Below are 24,841 nucleotides of genomic sequence, written 5' to 3' on the forward strand. Positions count from 1 at the left end.
CTCGCTTGAGCCTGGGAGGCAGAGGTTGCAGTGAGCCCAGATGGTGTCACTGCACTCCAGCCTGGGCGACAGAGCAAGGCCTTGTCTCAAAAAGAAAAAAAAAATTATACACCACTCAGTTTTAGGAGGGGCAGGAAAACAGGGGGAGAGCCCTACAGGATCAGAGGGGCAACCAACAAGCTGATTTAGAAGGCATGGGGCAGCTCAGCAACCATAAGCTATGCGTGGGCTTTGCTCTCGGGAGAGAGGTTTCCTGCAGCGAAAGGACCCACGACTAACTTGGGTCAGGAGCGGCTGCCGGCTCCCTCACTTCCGGAGATGAGCGACTCCGTGACGTCACGGGAGGCGCGGGGCGGGGCGCCGGGGAAGCGAAGTAGGCAGGGGCGAGGCGGCTGGGGACGGCGGGGCGGACGCGGGCGAGTATGTCGGCTCTGACTCGAGTGGCGTCTTTGGCTGGCGTTGGAGGCCGCCTTTTCAGAAGCGGCCGCGCACAGACTGCTGGAAATGGTGGAGTCCGTCAGTGAGTGTCGGGCTGGGGATGGGGGCCTCGCCGGCCTGTAGCGGACAGCGCGGGTCCCCGGGACGCTCTCACCTTGACTGGGGCGCCTGAAGAGGCCGGGTCCCGAGGCATGCTGGGATATGTAGTCCACCCGTCCCCTGACGCCGCGACTCGGGGAGAGGGACCCCGCTGGGCGGAGGGAGAGAGGGAGAGACTTCGTTGGGCAGATGGGACACCATGTGCGGGGCCGTCATGGTCGTAGGGGCCGCCTGCCCTCGGGAGACGCACGCGTGAATGCGGAGCCGGCTGAGCGAGAAGGCGCCGGCGCGGGCGGTCCAGATGGAGGAAGCAGCCTGCCCGTCGGGTGTGGACGCTACTGGAGCGAGGCGGGGGGCGGCGGCGGTGGTGAGGCCTAGGGAGGGCGCGGTTCAGGGTGCCGGTGCCTGGCTGCGGAATTTAGGGTAGAGTCGGTTCGGCAGCCTTTAATCAGAGACGTCACGTCACATTTTTAATGCTGAAAAATCACTCTGGCTGCAGGGAGTGGAGGCGATCTCCCAGAGAGACCGCCGTCGGGTGAGAGGAGAAGAAAGCCGGAAGCCAACACTGGGGCAGCCGCGGCGTTTAGGAGAGTGACAGGCAGAGCCGCCTGCGAGGTGGCCCGAGACGCGGACCGGAGGGCGGAGGGCTGGGGGGGCGAGGTAGGGAGCAGCAGCCGAAGCCGAGTTAGTGGTGTGCAGAGATTCCGTCAGAGCAGGACTGGAAAAGAGTAATGGATGATTCCAGGTCCCTTAGATCATCAGCTACACTTTACCAAGAGGCAGTGTGGGGTCGTGATTCTAAGCGGGATTCTGGCCCCACAGTGGCTGGGTTCAAATTCCACCTCTGCCACACTCCAGCTGTGGGACCGTGGAAAAGTTTCTTATTCTCTTAATGCCTCAGTTTCCTCACCCATTTAGCGTCCATTTGCAAGGAACTAAATGAGTTACTGTTATCTAAAGCGTGTTTTTGTGTGTGTTTGTGTGTGTGTGTTTTAGGAGATGGGGTCCTAACTCTGTCGCGCAGGCTGGAGTGCAGTGGCGCGATCCTAGCTCACTGCAGCCTCTAACTCCTGGGCTCAAGTGATCCTCCAGTCTCGGCCTCCCAAAGTGTTGGGAATACAGGCGTGAGCCACTGCGCCTGGCCTCACTAAAGTGTTTAAAACAATTGCTGGTGCCTGCTAAGGACCGTACAAGTATTCTTCAATAACAACAACTGTTGTTGTTATTAAGGAACTGAGGCCGAGGAAATGAAAGGAGTGACTTGTCTGAAGTCCCACATGGATTAAGAATCTGGAGCTGGGGCAGGTGTGGGGTGGGCAGAAGGCAAAGCCCTGTGTAACTTGGGCAAAGACAGTGATGGAGAGCCACGAGCGATAGCCCTTGATCCTGCATGAGGAGATGGGGAAATGCCGATCTTCCCTGAGGTATTGGCTTGTTCATAACACACACTTATTTCAGTGTGTGATCATTAAGTGCGTAAGTGTTTATGGAGCATCTTCTATATGCCTGCTCCTTTCTAGGTGCTGAGAATATAGCAGAATACAAGAGAGAGAATGAAGTGTACATTCTGGAGAGAAGAGACAAGTAGAAAAGAAAGACCTTTTTTGAGTACTATTAAGGGTTATGAAGAGAATACAGCTGGGGATTAGTATTGAGAGTGAGTGCCGTGGGAGTAGAAGGGATATTGTATTTGGGGATGGCGTGGGAATACCTGGGAGTGTGACTTGAAGCGGGACCTGAGGGATGAGAAGTCAGCCATGCAGAGACCTCAAGGGAAGAGCCCGGTGGACATAAGAGGGCAGAGGAGGCATCAGGTGGAGAGGCCAGAGCCCGCAGGGTTGGCAGGAGGCCAGGCTGGAGTGGAGCGTAGGGGAAGAGTGGGAGAGACCAGGTCACAGGGACAAGTGTGGGGGCTGGATTAGAGAGGGCTTTGGAGGACTTGGGATTTTATTCTAAGAATCACAGGGAGCCATTGGAGTTTTAAAGCAGGAAAGTAATGTGGTCTGATTTATGTTTTAAAAATGTAACTTTGTCCAGGCGCGGTGGCTCACACCTGTCATCCCAGCACTTTGGGAGGCTGAGGTGGGCGGATCACCTGAGGTCAGGAGTTCGAGACCAGCCTGGCCAACACGGTGAAACCCCATCTCTACTAAAAACATAAAAATTAGCTGGGCATGGTGGTGTGCGCCTGTAATCCCAGCTACTGGGGAGGCTGAGGCAGGAGAATTGCTTGAGCCCAGGAGGCAGAGGTTGCAGTGAGCCGAGATCGTGCCACTGCACTCCAGCCTGGGTGAGAGAGTGAGACCCCGTCCCAAAAAAATAAAAATAAAAATGTAACTAACAGAGTTTTGGTGCATTTTTGTTTTTAAACTTGACTCACAAACATTCGAAGTTGGAACAGCCATGATTTCCTTGGATGTTGTTTCTTCCCCATTCTCTTTCCTTCTTACAGGACATGATGATAGTGTCTAACTTCCTTATGTTTTTTGATCTTCAGCTTGTTTTCCCTGGAACTTCTCTGAGATCGTGCTTCTCTTAGTCTCTTGAGGGCGCCACCCCAATTCAGGCCACATTAAATTCTTGGCCTGGGGTTTTTGGTCCACACAGGTCCAACGCAGGTAGTGTGAATTTGGGTGCAAATCTACCTGAGGACTGGTTTCTGATAACAAATTCTTGTTCCCTTGTCCATGGAAGGTTTATTTCTTGTTCACCCTTTTACCATATGGGGCTGCAGCTTTATTCAGTGATCTCGTCATTAGGCCTCCCACCTTGGGTGGGCCCCAGGCTGTGCCTCTTTCCCTACACCTCATGTAGCTATCCTGGTGGAGGTTCAAGGGCTCCCGGTGAAGGCAGCTGCAGTGATTGCTTAGCTTCCAGGCCTTGTTTTTACTTGAATTTTGCTCTTGGTGGATTCCTTCCTTTTGTGCCTGGTCAGTGATGTTTGTAAAAATCTTAAAAATCTCATCTAGCAGCATAGTTGTTTAATTTGGAGGGTTGTTCAGGGTATCTAGTTTGCCACAATGCAGTTCACAACCTGGTTTGGAACATAACATCGTGAATTAGGTGTTGAGTCTTTGCATTCCTTAATCATGGCAATCGTTGTCATTGTTCCTGTGATATAATTGCAGTCTTTCAAATCTTTGTTCCAAAAGGTTTTCACCTTGCAGTCCCTACTTCAGATTATAACTAAAACAACATGTCATTCTAGCAATAACGAAGCGTGGGGAGCTGCTAAGATGGGTTTGAACTATAATGCTGGCATTGGCATTACTCAGATCTTTTTTTTTTTTTTTTCATACAGAGTTTCACTCTTGTTGCCTAGGCTGGAGTGCAATGGCACGATCTCGGCTCACCTCATCCTCCGCCTCCCGGGTTCAAGTGATTCTCCTGCTTCAGCCTCCCGAGTAGCTGGGATTACACGCATGTACCACCACGCCCAGCTAATTTTGTATTTTTAGTAGAGACAAGGTTTTTCCATGTTGGTCAGGCTGGTCTCGAACTCCCGACCTCAGGTGATCCGCCTGCCTCAGCCACCCAAAATGTTGGGATTACAGGCGTAAGCCACCGTTTCCGGCCTTCAAATCTTTTTTTTTTTTTTTTTTTTTTTTTTTTGAGACGGAGTCTCGCTCTATCGCCCAGCCTGGAGTGCAATGGCGCAATCTCTGCTCACTGCAAGCTCCGCCTCCCGGGTTCACGCCATTCTCCTGCCTCAGCCTCTCCGAGTAGCTGGGACTACAGGCGCCCGCCACCACGCCCGGCTAATTTTTTGTATTTTTAATAGAGACGGGGTTTCACTGTGGTCTCGATCTCCTGACCTCGTGATCCGCCCGCCTCGGCCTCCCAAAGTGCTGGGATTACAAGCGTGAGCCACCGCGCCCGGCCTCAAATCTTGTTTTAATCAGTTTTACTGCTGGGCACTTATACCTAGATTGTATCAAAAAGCTATCAGAGAAGGCAGCTCTTGGCCGGGCACAGTGTGGCTCACGCCTATAATCCCAGCACTTTGGGAGGCCAAGGCAGGCAGATCACCTGAGGTCAGGAGTTCGAGACCAGCCTGGCCAACATAACAAATCCCTGTGTCTACTAAAAAATACAAAAATTAGCCGGGCGTGATGGCACATGCCTGTAATCCCAGCTACTCGGAAGGCTGAGGCAGGAGAATTGCTTGAACTGGGAGGCAGAGGTTGCAGTGAGCCAAGATTGTGCCACTGCACTCCACCCTGGGTGACAGGGTGCGACTCCCTCTCAAAAAAAAAAAAAAAAAAAAAAAAAAAAAAGGCTCTTGTTATACTATATTGAATGATCCTGCATGGTTTATTTACATAATGTAATATCTATATGCGCAGGTAGATCCTGAATGAATAATATAATTGGTATATGAGGACATTACGGAAACAGTATGCTATGTCATTCAAGTTGTAAAGTGGCGATATTTGGTAGGACCTTTTAAACATGATACTTAAAAAAAGGTACATATATACACACATCTGCAAAAAATAAACATCACCTTATTCATAATTAGTTATTAATACCTTAAATAGAGCCTTCCAAATAAAAGAGTTAAATTTTGGATGACTATTTAGAAAAAAAATGGAATTTATCATTTCAATGTGGTAACGTTGGTTTTATCATGCTGGTTGGAATTCTAGTTAAAAGTTATGTCTTTGATTAATAAAAGGAGAAAATTGTTAATGGTGTGTGTCTGTAGGCAACAGCTTAGGCTTTGCCATCACACAGCACCTCACTGGTAAATCATTAGTAATTACAGGTCCTATCATAAGATTATGAAAATTAAATGAGTTAAAACTTATAAAATGCTTAGTGTGGTATCTGGCACATGGTAAACACTCAATAACTGCCAGTCATCTTTTAGAGCGGGGGAGGATATAAACAGTCTGCCAGCCTGGCAACATAGGGAAACCCTGTCTCTACAAAAAAAATATAAAAATTAGCCAGGTCTGGGGGTGTACACTTGTATGTAATCCCAGCTACTTGGGAGGGAGGCTGAGGCAGGAGGATTGCTTGAGCCCAGGAGGTGCTCAGTCAGCAGAAGGATCACTTGAGCTAAGGTCACGCCACTGCACTCTAGCCTGGGTGACAGAGCCTATCTTTAAAAAAACAAACAAAACAGCTGGGTGGGTGGATCACCTAAGGTCAGGAGATAGAGACCAGTCTGGCCAACATGGGGAAACACCGTCTCTACTAAAAAAATACAAAAATTGGCTGGACATGGTGGCGTACACCTGTAGTCCCAGCTACTTGGGAGGCTGAGGCAGGAGGATCGCTTGAACCCGGGAGGCAGAGGTTGCAGTGAGCCAAGATTGTTCCATTGCACTCCAGCCTGGGTGACAGAGTGAGACTCTCGCAAACAAACAAACAAAACAAACAGCCCTAGCTAACATGTATCAAGAACCACTGCCATATTACTGTTCACGAATCTGTGCACTTTTCCTACAGGTACGAATTTCTGTGCTACATAAAAGAGAATATGGTTTACAAGCTGATTTTTATCTAGATGAAATTGGTAAACATATTTTATATAGGAATTCTCTTAAAAATTTTTTATCCACTTCTGTGTATTAGCATATGTATGGCTGCTGAATAGGTTTTAGGAATAGCCCCAGTAGGTGCAAATAATTTAAATTAGATGCAACGTATAATATTTATACTCCAACTGAATAAATTGACTATAACTCTTATGGACTCTGTGCCACAACTTGTCAAGTGTCTGAATGAAAAGAAGAAAAACACGTATTCAAACTTACTGTTTAAAGTTCTTTGTTCAGAGCCATTAGCATATTTAATAGGATTTGCAAGTCCTCTCTCCCATATGGTTGTCTTTTAATAAAGATTGTAGTAGGCAGAGGACATAATTTGCATCTCAAATAGATAGCTAAACAAAACAAAATTAATTTATTTTTCTGAGTAAGTTAGTGACCTACTAACAAGTTCACAGTCCCTTAACTGAAACCTTTGGGGCTGGCACTCCATAATCAACACATTCAAATTTCTAGTGCAAAGTAATGAATCTTCACTAATTGAAAATCAAAATTAGCCTCTTGTCAGTTTTGGTCAGTTTTTGCTGCTACACATGAAGCAAGCTTAGTAAAAAGTGAGTATTTCAAGGATTGTGAACTTCTGTCTGTATTTCAGTGGAGATGAGAGACATTAGCTTTGGTTCTAGGATGTAACTCAGAGTTTGGATGACTTAACGCTTTGAGAATGTAGCACGCTGTCTGCCATGTTGTTTTGTCTTGCAGTGCCGGTGGTGGTGTGCACATTGAGCCCCGGTATAGACAGTTCCCCCAGCTGACCAGATCCCAGGTGTTCCAGAGCGAGTTCTTCAGTGGATTCATGTGGTTCTGGATTCTCTGGCGCTTTTGGCATGACTCCGAAGAGGTGCTGGTAAGTGCAGGAGAAGGGCGCTTGTCGTTTTTTGGGTGGGGGAGGGAGGATGTATTAATAGCTTGTTTATTTTTCTGTTGTAGACCATTTTTCTGTCTGGACATCGCCCTTTGCCACCACTTTGTCCATATGTATATACAAGAATCCTGTTATTTAATGAAACATGTTACCTTCTCACCTTTTTTTTTTACACGAGGATATATATTTAGGTGGTCCGTTTCTTATGATTTCTGTTAGGTTGCCATCTTAGGGAGACTAGAAGCTAATTTTTTTTTTTTTTTTTTTTTTTTGAGACACAGTTTCGCTCTGTCACCAGGTTGGAGTGCAGTGGTACAGTCTCAGCTCACTGCAACCTCTGCCTTCCGGGTTCAAGTGACTCTGGTGCCTCAGTCCCTTGAGTAGCTGGGACTATAGGTATGCACCCCCATGCTGGCTAATTTTTTTTGTTGTTAGTAGAGATGGGGTTTCACCATGTTGGTCAGGCTGCTCTCAAACTCCTGACCTCAAGTGATCCACCTGTCTCAGCCTCCCAAAGTGCTGGGATCACAGGCGTGAGCCACCACGCCTGGCCAGAAATGAATTCTTTTACCCTCTGAACTAGCGGTTCATTGGTAGGTTAGGTTTCATACTTAAATTCCTTTAAATGACGAATGTCTTCTAGTCTGTCCAGAGGCCCAGGGCAGCCAGGTTTGGGTGGGATGGATGTGAGTTAATTTGTCTTGAGAAGGGAAGTTAGTTTTAGTGATTTTCTATTTTATTTTATTTATTTATTTTTGAGATGGAGTCTCACTCTGTCACTCAGGCTGGAGTGCAGTGGCACGATCTTGGCTCACTGCAAGCTGCGCCTCCTGGGTTCATGCCATTCTCTTGCCTCAGCCTCCCAAGTAGCTGGGACTACAGGCAACTGCCACCACTCCCGGCTAATTTTTTTATATTTTTAGTAGAGACGCGGTTTCACCGTGTTAGCCAGGATGGTCTCGATTTCCTGACCTCGTGATCCACCCGCCTCAGCCTCCCAAAGTGCTGGGATTACAGGCGTGAGCCACTGCGCCCAGCCAGTTTTAGTGATTTTCTAACATATCATTAGCCTCAACTGAGGTTTTACCACATTTGCAGACTGTTCTTTGGGAAATTACACCTTTAAGACACTGAAATCTGCGCTTGTTTATCCAGAATACTTTGAATTGTAGTAAATTTGGGTTTGTTTCTAGGATAGGAAAAAAATCTTACGCAGTATGTAAGTTTTAGAAGCATCAGATTGCTTCATATCCCATTTCTCTTAGAACTTCTCTGTGCCGTTGTCCTTCAGTAAGGAGCTGCCTGGGTGTCTGTGAACTGTCCTCACATTTACTATTTGAGGTGCCTCTGCCTCACTGTAGGTCAGCTGTCCAGAGTATGTATAGTATGTGTAGCTGTTAGGCCTGAGATGATGATGATGAGCCAGATAAGCCCTTAGATCAGGATTGAAGATGAGGAAGTCCACCTGAGGCTTCTCCGTGTCACAGCAGTAATGTTAGGAGAGTTGGAAACATATTTTGCCAGGACTTTGCCAGGATGTCAGGAACCTTTGAAACCTATTGCCTCCACTTCCCCCTACCCTCCCTCTATCACAAACACGTACCATTGGCTTAGGCTGGTACCTCCAAATGGGGAGGCTTTTAAAATTCAGACCAGGGCCCATATAATGAACAAACTAAAGAACAGGTGGGCCATCGAATAATTAAAGTAGAATTTGTTCCTGTGGTCAGGGGCTGAGCCATATTATTTTTTTTTTCTTTCCAAGATTTATTTAACAGTTTAATTAGTTGCATGGAATGTAAATTCTTTTTTTTTTTTTTTTTTTTGAGACGGAGTCTCGCTCTGTCGCCCAGGCTGGAGTGCAGTGGTGCAATCTCGGCTCACTGCAAGCTCCGCCTTCCGGGTTCACGCCATTCTCCTGCGTCAGCCTCTGCGAGTAGCTGGGATTACAGGCGCCCACCACCACGCCCGGCTAATTTTTTGTATTTTTAGTAGAGACGGGGTTTCACCGTGGTCTCCATCTCCTGACCTTGTGATCCGCCCGCCTTGGCCTCCCAAAGTGCTGGGATTACAAGCGTGAGCCACCACGCCCGGCCGGAATGTAAATTCTTGACTTTTCTTTCTTTTAAATGGTTGTCACCAGGGTCACTTTCCTTATCCTGATCCTTCCCAGTGGACAGATGAAGAATTAGGTATCCCTCCTGATGATGAAGACTGAAGGTGTAGACTCAGCCTCACTCTGTACAAGTGGGTGTGTTCCAAATTTCTTTACCTTTTTTCATAAACATTAGTTTTTACTTTGTGCCTATGATGGACTTGAAAAAACTGCATATTCTAACAGCATGAAGCTGAGTTAACCATGTCCTGTACCTGCTTTTTTTCTTTTTTGAGACAGAGTCTTGCTCTGTCGCCCAGGCTGGAGTGCAGTGGCATGATCTGGGCTTACTGCAACCTCTGCCTTCCAGGTTCAAGTGATTTTCCTGCCTCAGCCTCCTGAGTAGCTGGGATTACAGGCACATGCCACCACGCCTGGCTAATTTTTGTATTTTTAGTAGAGGCAGAGTTTTGCCACGTTGGCCAGGCTGGTCTCGAACTCCTGACCTCAAGTGATCTGCCCACCTCAGACTCCCAAAATGCTGGGATTACAGCTGTGAGCCACTGCGCCTGGCCATGTATCTGATTTCTGCCTTAAGTTTTCACATTTGCTTTGGTCTCTTCTTCCTTTTCATTGTATGTTTTATTTTATTTACATTTTTTATTTTGTAGAGATAGGGTGTCAGTATGTTGCCCAGGCTGGTCTTGAACTCCTGGGCTCAAATGATTCTCCTGCCTCCATCTCCCATAGTGCTGGGATTACAGGCGTGTGCCACCATACCTGGCCCACTGTATAATAAAAAAAAATTTTTTTCCTAAGTTAGGTTACAATTTTAGGGTTTCATTTATCCATCCACTGATCAAAGATATATTAAGACCAATTCTGTGCCAAGCACAGGCCTACAGTGGTGAACAGGACAGATGGAGCTTACAGTACGTAGCTGCAAAACTACAGTGTCCTGCTCTCAACATTTAAATTGATCCAGCATATGGGAATATTACTATATAGAACTATATGAAAACTAACTCTTTAAACAGTAAAGGGTTATGGCTTTTTCATTTTCCAGGTCAGGAAGTCAAGAGTTTTTCTTCTTTAAAAAGGGAGGTACTAAGAAGGTTCCCTTTCCCCATAAACCCCTAGGGATTAAGATGTTCTTATTTAACATGCTTTTATTTTAATTATATTTATTTCATATTTTATTTATTTTATATTTTATTTTATTTTATATTTTGTTTTATTTGAGACAGGGTCTCATTCTGTCATCCAGACTGGAGTGCAGTGGTGTGATCATGGCTCACTGTGACCCCAACCTCCTGAGCTCCAGTGATTCTCCCGCCTCAGCCTTCTCGGTAGCTGGGACTACTACTCCTGGCTAATTTTTGTATATTTTGTAGAGATGAGGTTTCGCCATGTTGCCCAGGGTTATCTCAAATTCCTGGACTCAAGTGATCCACCTCTCGGCTTCCCAAAGTGTTGGGATTACAGGCGTGAGCCACTGTACCTGGCCAACAAATTTGTTTTAATGACTGGACTGTAAACCCTCGAGAGAGGAAGGGTGATTTTGCTTCTCTCGTCTTCAAGGCTGTCACATGATCAGTGCTCAATAAATACTTGAATAATTTAATAAATGAATTATGGATTTGAATTAGTGAATATAAAAGTACTTAAAGCTTTCTACTTTTGTTTTCCTGCAGGAGCCAGGTGAGAATTTCAAGGATTATCGACTTCATGTTGCACATTAAAGTTACAAATTAAAGTGGCTTGGTCAAGAATGAGAATGGAGTTACGGATCTTTTTTTTTTTTTTTAGGGGGGGTGATGGGGTGGGGTGGTGGAGGGGTCGTGGGAGGGGGGCGGGGGACAAGTCTCACTCTGTCACCCAGGCTGGAGTTCCGTGGTGTGATCACGGCCCACTGCAGCCTCCACCTCCTGGGTTCAAGCAATTCTTCTGTCTCAACCTCCCAAGTAGCTGAGACTACAGGCGCCCGCCACCACGCCCGGCTAATTTTTGTATTTTTAGTAGAGATGGGGTTTCACCATATTGGTCAGGCTGTGTCAAACTCCTGACCTCAGGTGATTCACCCACCTTGGCCTCCCAAAGTGCTGGGATTACAAGTGTGAGCCACCTCGCCTGGCCTGGATCTTTCTGATAATGGCAACTACCCTTTATGGATTATTATTCTTTCCAACTCCTGCGCTTAGTGGTTTAGTGCCCTTTCAGCTGATCCTCTTAGGTACCCCATTGACATAGATAGGCATTAGCTCCATTTATCAATGAAGACAGCAGGGTTCACAGAGATGAAGTTACTTGCTTAGCATCACAGGCTGGTAGGCAGAGAGGTGAGGACTCCAGAGCTCACCCTTAGCTGCAGTGCTGTGCCTCCGCCTCCTCAGCTGGTGTCTTAGCTGTGTGTCGGCAGTTCCTGTGAAAACTCTTGCTCTTTGTCCACTGCAGTGGATTCTTGCCCTGAGTAGACAGAGGTTAGAGGTCAGTGCAGTCGATTTATGAAGTAGCTCCTGTGGACTGGGCAGTTGTGTTGAGGGGCCATTGGGCAACTCTTAAGGCATAACTTCTAACCAGGAGTTTTTAGGGCCAGAGGAATGGGTGAAGCAGTTTTTACTTTTTCTAAAATTTGTTGCAAAGCACTTCCCAACTCTGAGACTGGACAGAATTCTCCTCTACCCACAGATCTAAATCTGTATCTGTATATCTGTTTTGTAGAGATAGGGTCTGTCTCAGTCACCCAGGCTGGAGTGGAGTGGTGCGATCCTAGCTCACTGCAGCCTCAAACTTCTGGGCCCAAGTGATCTGCCTCAGCTTCTCCAGTAGCTGGGACTGTAAGTGTGTGCCACTATACTTGGCTAATGTGTGTGTGTGTGTTGACAGAGAGTCTGTGTTGCCCAAGCTGGTCTTGAACTCGAGGCCTCAAGTGATCTTCCTGCCTTGGCTTTCCAAAGTGCTGAGATTACAGGTGTGAGCCACCGTTTGTGGACTTCCTTTTTTTCAACTTAGGTTTTTGACCACCCAGGCATTGAGAATCTGGTACTAAAGAAGATAAAGTTCTGTTCTCAGAGAACTTACTAGAAAGGGTAGACAGTCACTAATCAAGTGAGATTTACTAGGTGCTGTGGAGGAAATGGCACTGGGTGAGGTGCTAGAGATGGGCGAGGAAAGCAAATTGAACTTTTGACTGGTCAGGGAAGGCATTTGAGCTGAAAGCGGAACGAGTAGGAGGAGCCAGTTGTGCGAGGGTGAAGAGGGTTCTGGGAGTAAGAAACAGCAGGAATCTAGGTCTTGCATGGGACCACAGTCACTCCCGTGTTTAAGGAACAGAAAGTCCAGGGCACCTACCACTGGTGAGGAGAGGGTAGGACTAGATCTCGTGAGCAGATCAGGGCCACAGGTTTAGATTCTGGGTTGAATGCAGCGGGCAGCCTCTGGCAGGCTTTAAGCTGGGGTATGAGATAATAGGCTTTCCTAGTAGCTGGGTTTCCAGTCCCACTTTGGTTCTCTTTGGAAGTCACAGAGCAGGCACCATGGCAGGAAAAGCTGAAGCAAGTGGAACAGTTGCACCCTCTCCTGCTGACAGCTTCAGTAGTCCTGTCCCTCTTGCAAGGGGTGCTGGGGACACTTCTCCGGTTTTGTGTTTACTTACCTGTGTGTGAGCTGCCTGAGCTGATGAAGCAATGTTTAAGGTCTTTACTTTTAAAACCATCAGATCTCTTTGTACTTTTTAGGTTTCCTTTTTTCTTGTCCTCTACTCACCGCCCCCCCGCCCCCCATGACTACCCACTCCCCAGTATCAATAAAGGTTTTTTTGGAAAGAATACAATCTACAACAGTGAACTCAGGATAATGTCATTAGCCCCATTCCTTAGAAATCAGTTGCTTGATTTAAAAGATAACTTTAAAAAGAGCATTCTTTTGTTTAAAGAATAAGGAGGCCATATTGGAATCCTCTTTTCCACATGTGGGCCATGCAGGGAATTGTTCCAAGCCTTCTCAAAGGAATGGACCTTCACCTGCTGTATAGCATATGGGAAAATACTTACGTGGGATGAGTCCCAAAAGTATTTTAAGTACAACATTTGATTGATGGCAATATATAGTTACATGAAATAATAGTGAAAACTTACTATGGGCCAGGCACTGTTGTTAGCACTTAACGTGTTAATCAAATCCTCACGTTATTATTTCCACTTTATAGGTGAAGAAGTTGAGCTATAGATGGGTTAGGTGCTTTGCCAAGCTCATACCTGAGATTCAGATCCTGCCGTCTTGTTCTAGGTGGAGTCAGATGATCTGAGTCAACACAGCATGGTGTCAGCCTTTTTGATCACAGTTTAAGAATTAACTTCATGTTACCTAGCATATAAATATGCTTGTGTACACATATATGAAACCAAAAGTTCACAAAACAGTATTTATCCATGATGCACACTATTTTCATTTTCTTCTACATACTAAAGAGAATGGCCAGTTGAGACCTCCTAAACTGATTTTACAGCCTACTAAGTTGTCTCAATCTGACATTTGAAAAGCTGGTGTAATGCTACCAGAACTCAGGCTGTTGGAGTCAGACTTGCTGGATCTGACTAGGAGCTCTACCACTTGCTTGCTATGAGTTTGGGCAAATAACTTTGATCTGCACCTTAATGTCCTAATTTGTAGAATGGATTAAAAAGGTTAAATGAGTTAGGTAAAGCTCTTAGAACTAGGCCTGGCCTGGATGAAATACTCTCTAAATTGAATCAGTTATTTCTAGACCATTGGACCTAAGCTAAGTGTAGTGACCCTGGAATCCCAGTTTGATTTTTAAAGAAAAACTTCCAGATAGACCAGATTGTAAACATATTCCAACAGACGCAGTGCCACCCCTCCCCTCTGTCAAAAATATGCCAAAGCAAAACACATTTACAGTATCTGTTCCTCTCTTCCTGATGAGCAGCTACAAGTACATTCAAAGTTAAGTTTTAGGGTATGGCCTAAAATGGCAACAGAGGTCAAATGTTAATTAGCACACACATTTGTAACGTTAGTTTCCTAGGGAACCTTTAATGTAAATGCCACAATTAGTTGTCTAATAAAGTTTGAGATGAGAGGTGTTACAGAAGAACAGCTGTTATATCCATGTTACAGGAAGATACAGAAGTCATCTTGGTTCCAATTGCCCCTAGAACTATCTTATAGGAGAGGTTGACCCTGTCGCCTGCTGCAACCATTTCACCAGGAGCAATGGTGGGACACCACCGTGCAGTGTCAGGGAAATGAGAGCTCCCTGAGGTGGTGAGTGGACCTGCCTCAGCAGGTGCCTTTTGTTTACACTAGCAGTGTCTTCCAAGATTGGTGATGACAACAGTAGGGACAAGTGGAGCATGCCTAACACAACATCCATTTCTGGCTACGAACTCACTGTCATGGAGTCAATACCCATTTCTATCCAAATCTCGTTACAGCCATCGTGACAAAATTATATATATGTAACATATACCTATATAAAATGCCTGGTACAGATCTTGGGTCCTGGCTACATAAGCCTAGCAAGTCATATCCTTCGGGGCTGCATATTCAGCAACTGATGATATGAGAGGAGTTGGACCATTTTTTTTTTTTCTTCCCCCTCTGAGACAGGGTCTTGCTCTGCCGCCCAGGCTGGAGTGCAGTGGTGCTATCACAGCTCACTGCAGCCTTGACCTCCCAGGCTCAAGCAGTCTCCCCCCACCTCAGCTGGGATCACAGGTGCGTGACACCATGCCCAGCTAATTAAATTTTTTTTTTGGCCAGGCTGGTCTGGAACTCCTGGCTTCAAGTGATCCTCCCACTTTAGCCTCCCAAAGTGCTGGGATTATAGGCGTGAGCCACTGAGCCCAACTCAGTGTTCTTTAAGAACACTTTTTGCCCTAACATTTTGAGTCTAGGAGAACTATACAACTCAAAAGACAGTAGGTCCGATTGTCACAGCCCCTGATAAAACAAAATTTCAGAAGAGCTAGTGTGGTAGAGTTTTTTATAATAGAACTTTATAATAACCAAAGTGTCCATAGTTGTGGGCTAAATTTTAAGGAAAACCTCACATATATGGTATAATATGTTCTTAAAGCCACAACTACTGTTGTAATCATGCATGAAGGTTTAGAAAATGAATTTCTATGATGTTTATATTATAGAATTACAGTTTTCAGAAGAGAAAACTGCAGTTCATAGGAAATTAAGTCTTGACATTTATTTTTATTTTTAGCGTGGGTGTCTTGCTATATTGCCCTGGCTTGCCTCAAACTCTGGGCTCAAGCAATCCTCCTGCCTTAGCCTTTTAAGTCTTGATAGCATTTTATTGCTTGGGAGGAGGGGTGAAACCAGATTCCTCAGGCACAAGCCCTCTTTAGGCTTTTCTGTTCCTTCATATTATTCTCAAACATAAGGATAAACAGGTGAAGTGTTTTTTTTGAGACGGAGTCTTGCTCGTCACCCAGGATGGAGTGCAATGGCGTGATCTCGGCTCACTGCAACCTCCGCCTCCCAGGTTCAAGCAATTCTCCTGCCTCAGCCTCCTGAGTAGTTGGGATTACAGGTGCTGGCCACCATGCCCGGCTTTTTTTTTTTTTTGAGATGGAGTTTTGCTCGTTGCCCAGGCTGGAGTGCAATGGCACAATCTCGGTTGGCTCACCACAACCTCTGCCTCCCGGGTTCAAGCGATTCTCCTGCCTCAGCCTCCTGAGTAGCTGGAATTACAGGCATGTGCCACCACGGCCGTATAATTTTTTATTTTTAGTAGAGACGCGGTTTCTCCATGTTGGTCAGGTTGGTCTTGAACTCCTGACCTCAGGTGATCCGCCCGCCTCGGCCTCCCAAAGTGCTGGGATTACAGGCGTGAGCCACCGCACCTGGCCTAATTTTTGTATTTTTTTAGTAGAGACAGTTTCATCATGTTGGTCAGGCCAGTCTCGACTCCTGACCTCAGGTGATCCATCTGCCTCGGCCTCCCAAATTGCTGGGACTACAGGTGTAAGCCACTGCGCCTGGCCACAGATGAGTTTTAAAATGGTTTACTTTTCTGGAAACTTTGCCCAGTAATTTGATGTATTTTGTCTGAAGATACTCTGGGAGTTTTTCAGACTTCACTGAATTTTATTTGGGGAGGGTCATGAAATCAAATGCAGAAAATCAACTCACTGAGGTAACCAGCATAAAAAAAATGAAGTAGAAAACATGAGTGCATAGTTTCAAGTAAATGTTAGCATGCATGTGCTGTGTTGCTATAGAAAATGTAAGCTGTGTCAAAAGTTTGAAAAAATACAATTCTAAGGTGGAGTTTCTGCAGATAAACTTTAAACATGACTAAAGTACAGCATATACTCCAACTGAACCACGTGGAGGAAAGCAATCGTTTGAAACTAAAGATACATCAGGTTACCAACATCTCAAATATTTAAGGGTCATCACCAACACCTGACAAGACTGTTTCCACTACAAGTTGTATAGCACGTATAACCTACCATGCATGAATCTTGACAACTTAAACTTCTACCCACTAAGCAGTAACCAACATTATGTATGAAACAAAACGTTCATTTCTCAGTCTCTCCATTGTCTAGAAAAACTGTTAAAACTGCTGACTACTTTTGTTACTGAATGTAATCGTGTTAGAAAAATAGTCTTGATGAAGACTTCTCCATGCAGTCAATCTTTATTATAGCAGTATTCGCATATTCACATCAAGTACATAGAACTTTTTTTGCCTTTTATATAATACAGAGTTTTTAAATAACTTTACACAGAAATAAATTTCTTCAATCTGAATTTCAGCTATCTTTTTTTATTCTCCATGCTTTCTATCCAAACTGAACAATATTTTCTGTTATACAAATTTACATGAGAAAAACTCCAAAGTACAAATGAAGGGACCTGAGCAGGAAAGAGAACCAAAGTATCAGGAAGTGGGTATGGGGGAGAATTAAAAAAAAAATAAAAGATTCAAGCAAACATTGAGAATAGGGGAAAAGAGGGAGACATCATCCATTTGACTGAAAATAAATGTCTTTTTTTATGAATTGAAAAATAAGCTTTAAAAATAGTTACTCCATTGTAATTTTTGCAAAGCAGGTATAGAGAGGTCTGTGGACAATTAAAAAGTCCCTATCTTTTCACTGGGCACGCCCCAGACTCCATGAGAACCTTTTCAATGCTTGAGTGGAACTGAAGTGTACTAAGCCCGAACCTTTGGCAGTAACAGAAAAGAGGAATGTGTGTGTGAGTCGCCATAAGGTTTGGAGTGGTGAAACAGGAACCGTGAATTCACTGCAGTTCAAACAGGAAGCATCTCCCTTTCCTCTCCCTTACAGGAGTCATGTCCTCAAACCAAGGAATACATGAAAAGGGGGGGATTTCCTTTTTCTTGGTCTAAACCAAAGAGCAATGACAACTACTGAATAAAATTCAGAGAGACACATGTTGATAAATGATCAAATTCAATCCCCTGATCAGCTGTATGATCCTATCTTAGGAAAGGCAGCAACTGCCGTGTTGAGGAAAGGATCAGATGTACAACCAACAAATGAGATTACCACAAATATATATCACTGTGATACAGTCCTCAAAAATCAGGCGACATCATCAAGGCCAAACTGAGTCTATATTATGTGGCATGGCCAAAGGAAACACGGAGGACCCATGGATGCATTTTAAAATGAAGGCAGGAGAAGGGGACAGCACAGAGACATACATCCCTGTATGTAAACTAACATAACATGAAGATAAATAAGACATAAAGGCTAGTCACTGATGTTGGTCATTAACATGAATAAAAAGGCATTATATGTTGATATAGCTGGTTTTAATCAGCTATGGAACATACACAAATGTATTAGGAAGGAATGATTCTTAAAAAAACTGTTCACAGCTTAGAATAAAAAGCATACTTATTGCACTCTTACATTTGATTTCAGGTAATTACAGTTTATTTCCCACCCTCACATTAATTTTTCCCTATCCTAGATTTGCTCACCCCATTTTGGTCCCTGTTCTCTACATCTGTGCCTACTCTGTGAGCTTTGTTGTTTATGCTAGTTTGCAGTGACTTCCAACTCATACTCCACCAAAACACACGTGGGTTCAAAAACTCAACACAAAAATGCAACGCAGTAATTTTCAAAACAAAACCAGGACTAAGCAACTTCATCAAAACCCCCAATCCCACACCGTAAACAGACCCTTCTTTTGTGGCATCTCTTCACAAATTTTCTGCCAACTCTCCCGCATATGTGCTGAATGTGAGAACCCGTGGTCATGGTGCTGGAGAATGAATTTGGCTGGCCGGGAGAAGCAGATGGTTTGTACAAAATATTTTTTGATACTACCATGAATAAACATATTTTAGTTGTTTTAGAGCACTTCCATCTACAGAATTCTTTTTAAAAAATGCACCTCTAAAAAATGGATACACTGGCTTACACTGGCTGTGTCCTCATACACATTCGTCAAGTCACTACAATTATTCAAAATAGCTAAATAAATGTCAACATTTTAATAAAGCTGATTTAGTAATTAATAAAACTTAATAGTTGAAGTTGTGGATGTTAAATAAAAGTACTTTAGTCACTGATTGAGTTGCGGACTAATTGCCCCATGCATTTTTTTTTTTTAAAGCACTGTTACCTTAAGATTTTAGGAGTTGGGTTTCTGTCCTTTTCCACATTAAAAATACCTGATAGGAACTGTTAATTACCCTTTCCACAATTAACAAAAATTAGAATTGAATTTCGATTTAAATGTCTTTGCCCAAACAAAAGTGAAAATAGGTTATTTGAAAACAACAAAACAGAGCTTACTGTCTAGTGTACTAATAAAACAAACATCTTACCAGTATTTTTAATTTTACCAGAGCTAGCAACATGGACCACAGCTACACTGGTGACTCCGCTCTCCTCTGGCCAAGCTACAAATCATCGCCTGAGGCAGAGATGCTACTACCCTCTTCTGGGGCTCAACTACCAATGGGCATCAGTAATCCATCCCAGTATAACATTTCAAGGATGCGCTGGAGACACTACATGGACTTCCTCTTTCAATGGTGAGGAATGAAACAAGATACAAGAACCACAGCATGGAATATTTTTTCTTTTACATCCAACGGCCAGGTCATAAAGGATGCCTTGAGACCTCCACCCTGGCCCCCACAGCGCTTTGGGACAGGATGACTAACGCAGTCCAGCTTCATGTGCAATCAAGTCCCGGGAAGAAATTTACATTTCAAACTCTGAAAAATCAGTGTCTAGGTTGGCAGCAGTACTCTGGAAACTGATAAAACCAAATTCGGTCCTATATTTCAATTTCCCCTTCTAAGTTAATACGTGATTGCTGCCCATCATACAGTACTTCAACCCTAAACTACAGCAATTTCTGTCAACATTTCTGTTGTATAAAAGTTCCATGCTTTGAAGAGCCTATGGGAGTAGAAAAAGTTTCTCTAGAAATGTCACTGAACTATATTTTCAACCTAGTTGCTCTATGTGATAAATATATTTGACTATACTAGGGATTATGTGCTTTAAAAAAATAACTTTGTTCACTGAAAATTTACCTGTGTGTTTTCTCATTGTTAAATGTGATTTTGGCTATAAACTCTTTAGTGCATTTACCTATGCAGTCTAAATTGCACTCTAAAAATTATTAACACAGCTGAGTTAAACCAGAGTGGCTGCTCTCTTCACAAATCACTGATTTCTGCTAAAATGTTAGCTTTTTTATTGCATCATGAAGGCACAGTAAGATCATTTGGCAAATTGTCAAGGTATTTTTCTAGAGCCTCACCTACACCATTTCAACACATGACCTGTAAGCTATTTGCTGTTCATACTCACAGTAAACCTTCTATCTCTGGCTATGGTGTTTATAGCCTAATGGATGGAATCTGCTAGTCTCAAGGTGCTGGTATTCTAGCACTAACAATGCCAACTTGGACAAAGAAGAGAATCTTGCAAAAAGAGTAATCATTCTACCCTCTTAGCTGGGCAGTCTTTCTATGAATGCCTGTGCATGTGACAAAGCTGCAGCAAACTCATTATGAGGATGTACTGTCACGCCAAGCCTACTGAAAATTAAAATTACATCACTGTTAGTGAAGTGATACCACAGCTATTTAATTTCACGCAACTGACTCAAGGTTAAGATTCTGAAACGTACCCCTAAACCGGTTCTGGAACCACTTTCAACAACATTCAGATATTCTGAGCAACACATTTTTTTACAGTATTACTGCTTAAATGTATAATGCCCTTTAGGACAAAATGAGAGTGCTCAAATACAAGTACACAAAAAAGTTAAAATCTTAAATCATCGTCATGTTCTAGAGCTCCTGACTTTTCATATTTTAAAATAAATAACTATTCATTACCTCATTCTGAAGAGGTAGTTTTTTGAAGAGGTCACCTGAACCCTGCAATGTGGTTTCAAACTAAAGCTAGAGATGAGGTTTGCAAGCGGCTGGCAGGTGGATGTACAGTGGGGACAGGTGAGATCTGAGGAGGGTGTGCAGCAGCTCGCACTCCGCCTGATGAATACAAGGTAATATCCTGTGATGAAAGTGCTGTCACCGCACCAAACCAGAAGCTAGGAAATATTTACAAACTTTCAGGTTGACAGTGCTGCAGTCTTGAATTATTTCTTTATATACTGCTCTTTCTTCTCCAACACCAACATAAATATAGCATATATCATTTGTATGGGATTTTATCTTCTAAAATGCCCCAGTATGCCCTACTAGATCTCAAATACAATCAGGGGTGAGATATTCAGGAACCAGAATTTGACAGCTAGACAGAATCTTCTTTTAAGGTGCACATTAACAACAAATGATCACACTGAATTTTCTATTCACAAATCCCTTTTATAAACTATTTTTTTGGTCAATATTATTTCAGTGGCAAAAGTCTAGGTCCTTAACTCTAACGATGAAAAAAGTCCATCAGGAATACTACACAGTCACAAACAATCCTCTATAGTTGCTCTGAAATTTTTCAGAAGGCTTTACCTCTCCCTACCAAAAATAAAACACACTACAGAAGGCACTGCAGCCACTTTACAGACAAGACTGTTACATCCTTACAAGATGATCAGTGACGCAGCCACACACTGTCTATACAATTACTCATAAAGTGCTTTTCACAAATAAGGACTTCTTCCTCATTTTTTTAGGAGCTCAGTAAGTCTAATTGTTGTCTAAGCATCAAAATATAAAGCAGATAAAACACAAATAAAACTTATTTTCATGTCATTTGTAAACTAGAGAAAAAACCTATTTCATAGAAAAAGGAAGAAAAGAGAGGTTTAAATATTTTATTTTTTAAGGTCTCTAAAAATCTCAATATGCTAAGCCTAGCTCCTGGGCACGGCTTCATTTGAGATAAAGTCTGCTCCCAAGTTCAAATGAGCTACCAGCCTATTCTAAAATGCAAGGGAAGAAAAAGTGTATCACCCTGAATATTGTTTAAGAAACTGAAATGCTAAGCTTCCTCCCTAATGGTACCGCCCCTGCCCCTGCCCCGTGGAGGCAGTCCCGGACCCAGGCTGCACATGTTCTGCCTCCTCAGCAGGACATGAAACACATCCTCTTGTTCAAGCCCAGGTCTCTCTACCTGCGGAAACTTGAAGCCAATCTTGGTAAAGGGAACACAGCCACATTTAAAAGCATCTAGAGATATATTTAAAAAGAAAAAACAGCCAATGCTTTTCAAGAGAGGCAGTATTATTGCACAGAAGATGTTCTTCAAATCAGCGTGAATTATTTCAACCTTTGCAATTTCTGAATTTTTTAAGACACTGCCCTGCTGATGTAAAACTTAAAAACAATTTTTTTCAAACTGATTAATAACTTAAGGATCTTTTCCATTTTACTAGGAAAACCTTTTACAAGACAATGAAAATTTCAATAGGCTTTCTTCTGAATACATGTATGTTAGCAAAAATCTAATGGTAGTAAGCTTTTAGTGGCTGAAATAGAGACAGCAGGGCCTGGAGTTACAATCTGAAATTTTTAAATAACAATTTCTAATTCCTTGATTTATTCTGGGTCTCGTTTAATTTCTTTCAAGTCCTTGGCTATAGCTTGGTTGGTCTGATTTATGTTCCTAAATTTTGAGTCTAGATTCCTGATAAGGGAGGTTTTCCATTAATGTGCCATTAATACATCCACTTTCTTTGCTATGACTGTGATTGATATTACCCTTTAATAAAGGCCAAAGGAAGCTATAACTAGGTTATATTTTCCATTTGTGCAAAGTTAAGATTTAGGTTCTTAATGAACGCCAGCTCTTTCTATAAAAACAACTGATGACAGGTTTCCCACACCCTCCCTCAGTCCTAATATCCCTAAAATTGCTCTGTTCTCTGTCTGGGAATTCAGCTGCCAAATTGCCCAACCTTTTGAAGACCAGGCTTGGGAAAAAAGGAAGAAGGAAAATGAATGGAGACGCCACCATTTTTATTTTAGGTCGCATATTCTAGATAAAAGACTAAAGAAGATGTGGGATGTAGTGTTAGGAATCAGTTGTAAGAAACAATGAGATTATTAGCAAAGATGTTAGTGTGGATCCAGCAAGTACCATTAACTGGAAAATTATAAATATTTGTCATTATGCTAAGACTCCTCATATTTAGGTAGAGAAAAGGATAATGATCTTTCTTAAAAGTTGTTTATATAACAAAAATACAATTTTCAGGATATATAATTCCGGTGGGAAGTATTGTTTTTTTCCAATTCAATTAAATCTGAAAATTATTTTCTTTTTAATAAAAATATAGAAGAAACTCAGAAATTAAAACCTGTACCTTATATTTAAATTATCTAAATTTCTCACATTCAAAACTGTTATTAAGCAGTTTTGTGGGGGGTTAGTTAGACACTGCCACGGCATTTTGTGCCCTGGACAAAGTAGCCGCATAAGTAGTTGGTGACTGGAAGAGCACAGGAGGAAGATATAAACTGTATTTCCTGAGAATTTGCTACATTGTGGAGGAAAAAAAAAATCCCCAAACACTTATCTTCATTGCTGGACCCAATGAGAAAGAAGGCAATGTGTGCCAGCACTATCTAGCCTGCTTGGTTAGGCAGACCCCTCACTGAGCAAGGAAACAAAAGGCCAGAGACCCCGGAGGTCAGGAAGAAGATGCAGCATGCCCTTTTCCTCCATACCAAGACGCACCTACTCCTCACCGCTCAGCCTCCATTTAAATAAAATAGTTTCCTTTTGATAAAATTTGTCAAGGCCTGAACACGCACCACACAGAAAGGGCAAGCTGCATTTTTGTTCCATCCCTCAGAAACTAACTGGTGGTCACTAGGGGAAAGAGCTCCACAACAAAATTCCAGAACAGGAAAGAGAACGATGCTTGGTGATTGAAACTGCCCCATCAGATGATCAGCCACAAATTGTTCTGGTAGTTAGAAGGGCAAAGTTGACTGGCAGACTTTCCATAGCAAATCTCCCAAGCTGTAGCAGCAGTTTCTTTCCATCATGCCTGACCATCAAAAGGTCAGAATTCAGGGTCTCTCCTCTTTCTTCCTGGGACTGGGCAGACTTGTATGCTCGTGGTATTTTTGTTGAAGAAACACTGGCAGCAGAGAATTCTGGTTCCTAAAACATTCTTTCCTCTTTTGTTGGATGGGAAATTCCATTCTGTTCCACACCAGCTTATGCATTGGAAATTTTGTATCTTTAAAAAAAGATTTGAGGAACAGAACTGTGTTTTGATGTTAACAAATTGTACGAACACAAGACTTAAGAAATAAGAGCAGATGTTGCCATGATGGTGGCTACTTGAAGGCTGCAAATTCTCCTGTAGAGGGAGGACAAGAGCTAATTTTAAAAAAGTCATCTCAAATAACCTAGAGACACAGAAAAGCCTCACTTGAGCTTCACTGAAAAGTAACTAGTTATATATTTCAAGTCTAGCAACAGCATTGCTAATTTAAAAGCAAAAATGGCTGAAACCCATGGAAGAACACAACATATATAGTATGCAGAATATGGTTCAACTCTATCAATTAAACAGCAAGTCTGCAGAGAATTTCCCAGTTGGGTTTTATGTATCATGGTTCTGATCAAGCTGAAAACAGTTCCAATGAACAAAATTTCTCAGAAACTGAATGTAAACTAGTAATGTCAATTTGTGGAATACTTCCACCTCTTAATTATCAACTCATTTTCACCTATCATATTATTATAATGCCACTATTAGAAAGAGAGGCAGTATTTATCTTCATTTTGCTAAAGATACAATTAAGAGGTCAACTGATTTGTTCACACCGCACGTCTGACAAACAGAAAGAAAATCCAGACCTCCCATTTTCTAGTTAATTTCACCTTCAAACTAACAAAAAATATAGGCACATGTCACTGAACATAATTATCAGCATAAAGAATTCTTTAAACCACAAGGTACCTTTGTGATATCATGCTCCTTTAGCTTAATGAATGTGGGGGCTTCATGCCATTATTTTTCTTTTCTTTTTTTTTTTTTTTTTTTTTTGAGATGGAGTTTTGCTTTTGTTGCCCAGGCTGGAGTGCAATGGTGCAATCTCGGCTCACTGCAACCTCTACCTCCTGGGTTCAAGTGATTCTCCTTCCTCAGTCGCCCAAGTAGCTGGGATTACAGGCACCGGCCACCAGGCCTGGCTAATTTTTGTATTTTTAGCAGAGATGGAGTTTCACCATGTTGGCCAGGCTGGTCTCAAACTCCTGACCTCAGGTAATCTGCCTGCCTCAGCCTCCCAAAGTACTGGGATTACAGGTG

The 24,841-nt window shown here is 43.1% G+C and overlaps 2 protein-coding genes across 6 annotated transcripts in view; one reads left to right on the forward strand and one right to left on the reverse strand.

The window, feature by feature from the left end:
• The first annotated feature begins 348 nt into the window (after window positions 1–348).
• On the forward strand, window positions 349–21,308 carry NDUFB2 (NADH:ubiquinone oxidoreductase subunit B2). 4 transcript variants are annotated; one of them, XM_003270815.4, is made up of 5 exons: window positions 349–520; window positions 6,798–6,942; window positions 9,104–9,207; window positions 10,750–10,756; window positions 18,933–21,308. In XM_003270815.4, the coding sequence occupies exons 1-3, from the start codon at window positions 423–425 to the stop codon at window positions 9,176–9,178; spliced, it is 318 nt and encodes a 105-aa protein (XP_003270863.1). In that variant the 5' UTR covers window positions 349–422; the 3' UTR covers window positions 9,179–9,207; window positions 10,750–10,756; window positions 18,933–21,308. The 4 variants fall into 4 exon arrangements, with proteins under 4 accessions (XP_003270863.1, XP_030681755.1, XP_003270862.1 ...); XM_030825895.1 differs by lacking the exon at window positions 9,104–9,207; XM_003270814.4 differs by lacking the exon at window positions 18,933–21,308 and having other exon boundaries at window positions 10,750–10,833.
• Window positions 16,724–24,841, reverse strand: part of BRAF (B-Raf proto-oncogene, serine/threonine kinase) — a 203,398-nt gene continuing 195,280 nt past the window's right edge. For both annotated transcript variants that reach the window (XM_030825892.1, XM_004090241.3), the window contains one exon: window positions 16,724–23,884. In XM_030825892.1, the coding sequence (XP_030681752.1) occupies window positions 23,582–23,884 (303 nt within the window). In that variant the 3' untranslated portion in view covers window positions 16,724–23,581. The remainder of the gene's footprint in view (window positions 23,885–24,841) is intronic.

The sequence above is a fragment of the Nomascus leucogenys genome, chromosome 13 (genome assembly GCF_006542625.1).
Source record: "Nomascus leucogenys isolate Asia chromosome 13, Asia_NLE_v1, whole genome shotgun sequence".
NCBI classification, from domain to species: Eukaryota; Metazoa; Chordata; class Mammalia; order Primates; family Hylobatidae; genus Nomascus; species Nomascus leucogenys.

Excerpts from the sequence above, each read along its gene's own strand:
- NDUFB2 (XM_030825895.1), top strand. The coding sequence starts at position 423 with ATGTCGGCTCTGACTCGAGTGGCGTCTTTGGCTGGCGTTGGAGGCCGC. Across the intron at positions 521-6,797 it reads GGAAATGGTGGAGTCCGTCA|TGCCGGTGGTGGTGTGCACA; the intron begins GTGAGTGTCGGG and ends TTTGTCTTGCAG.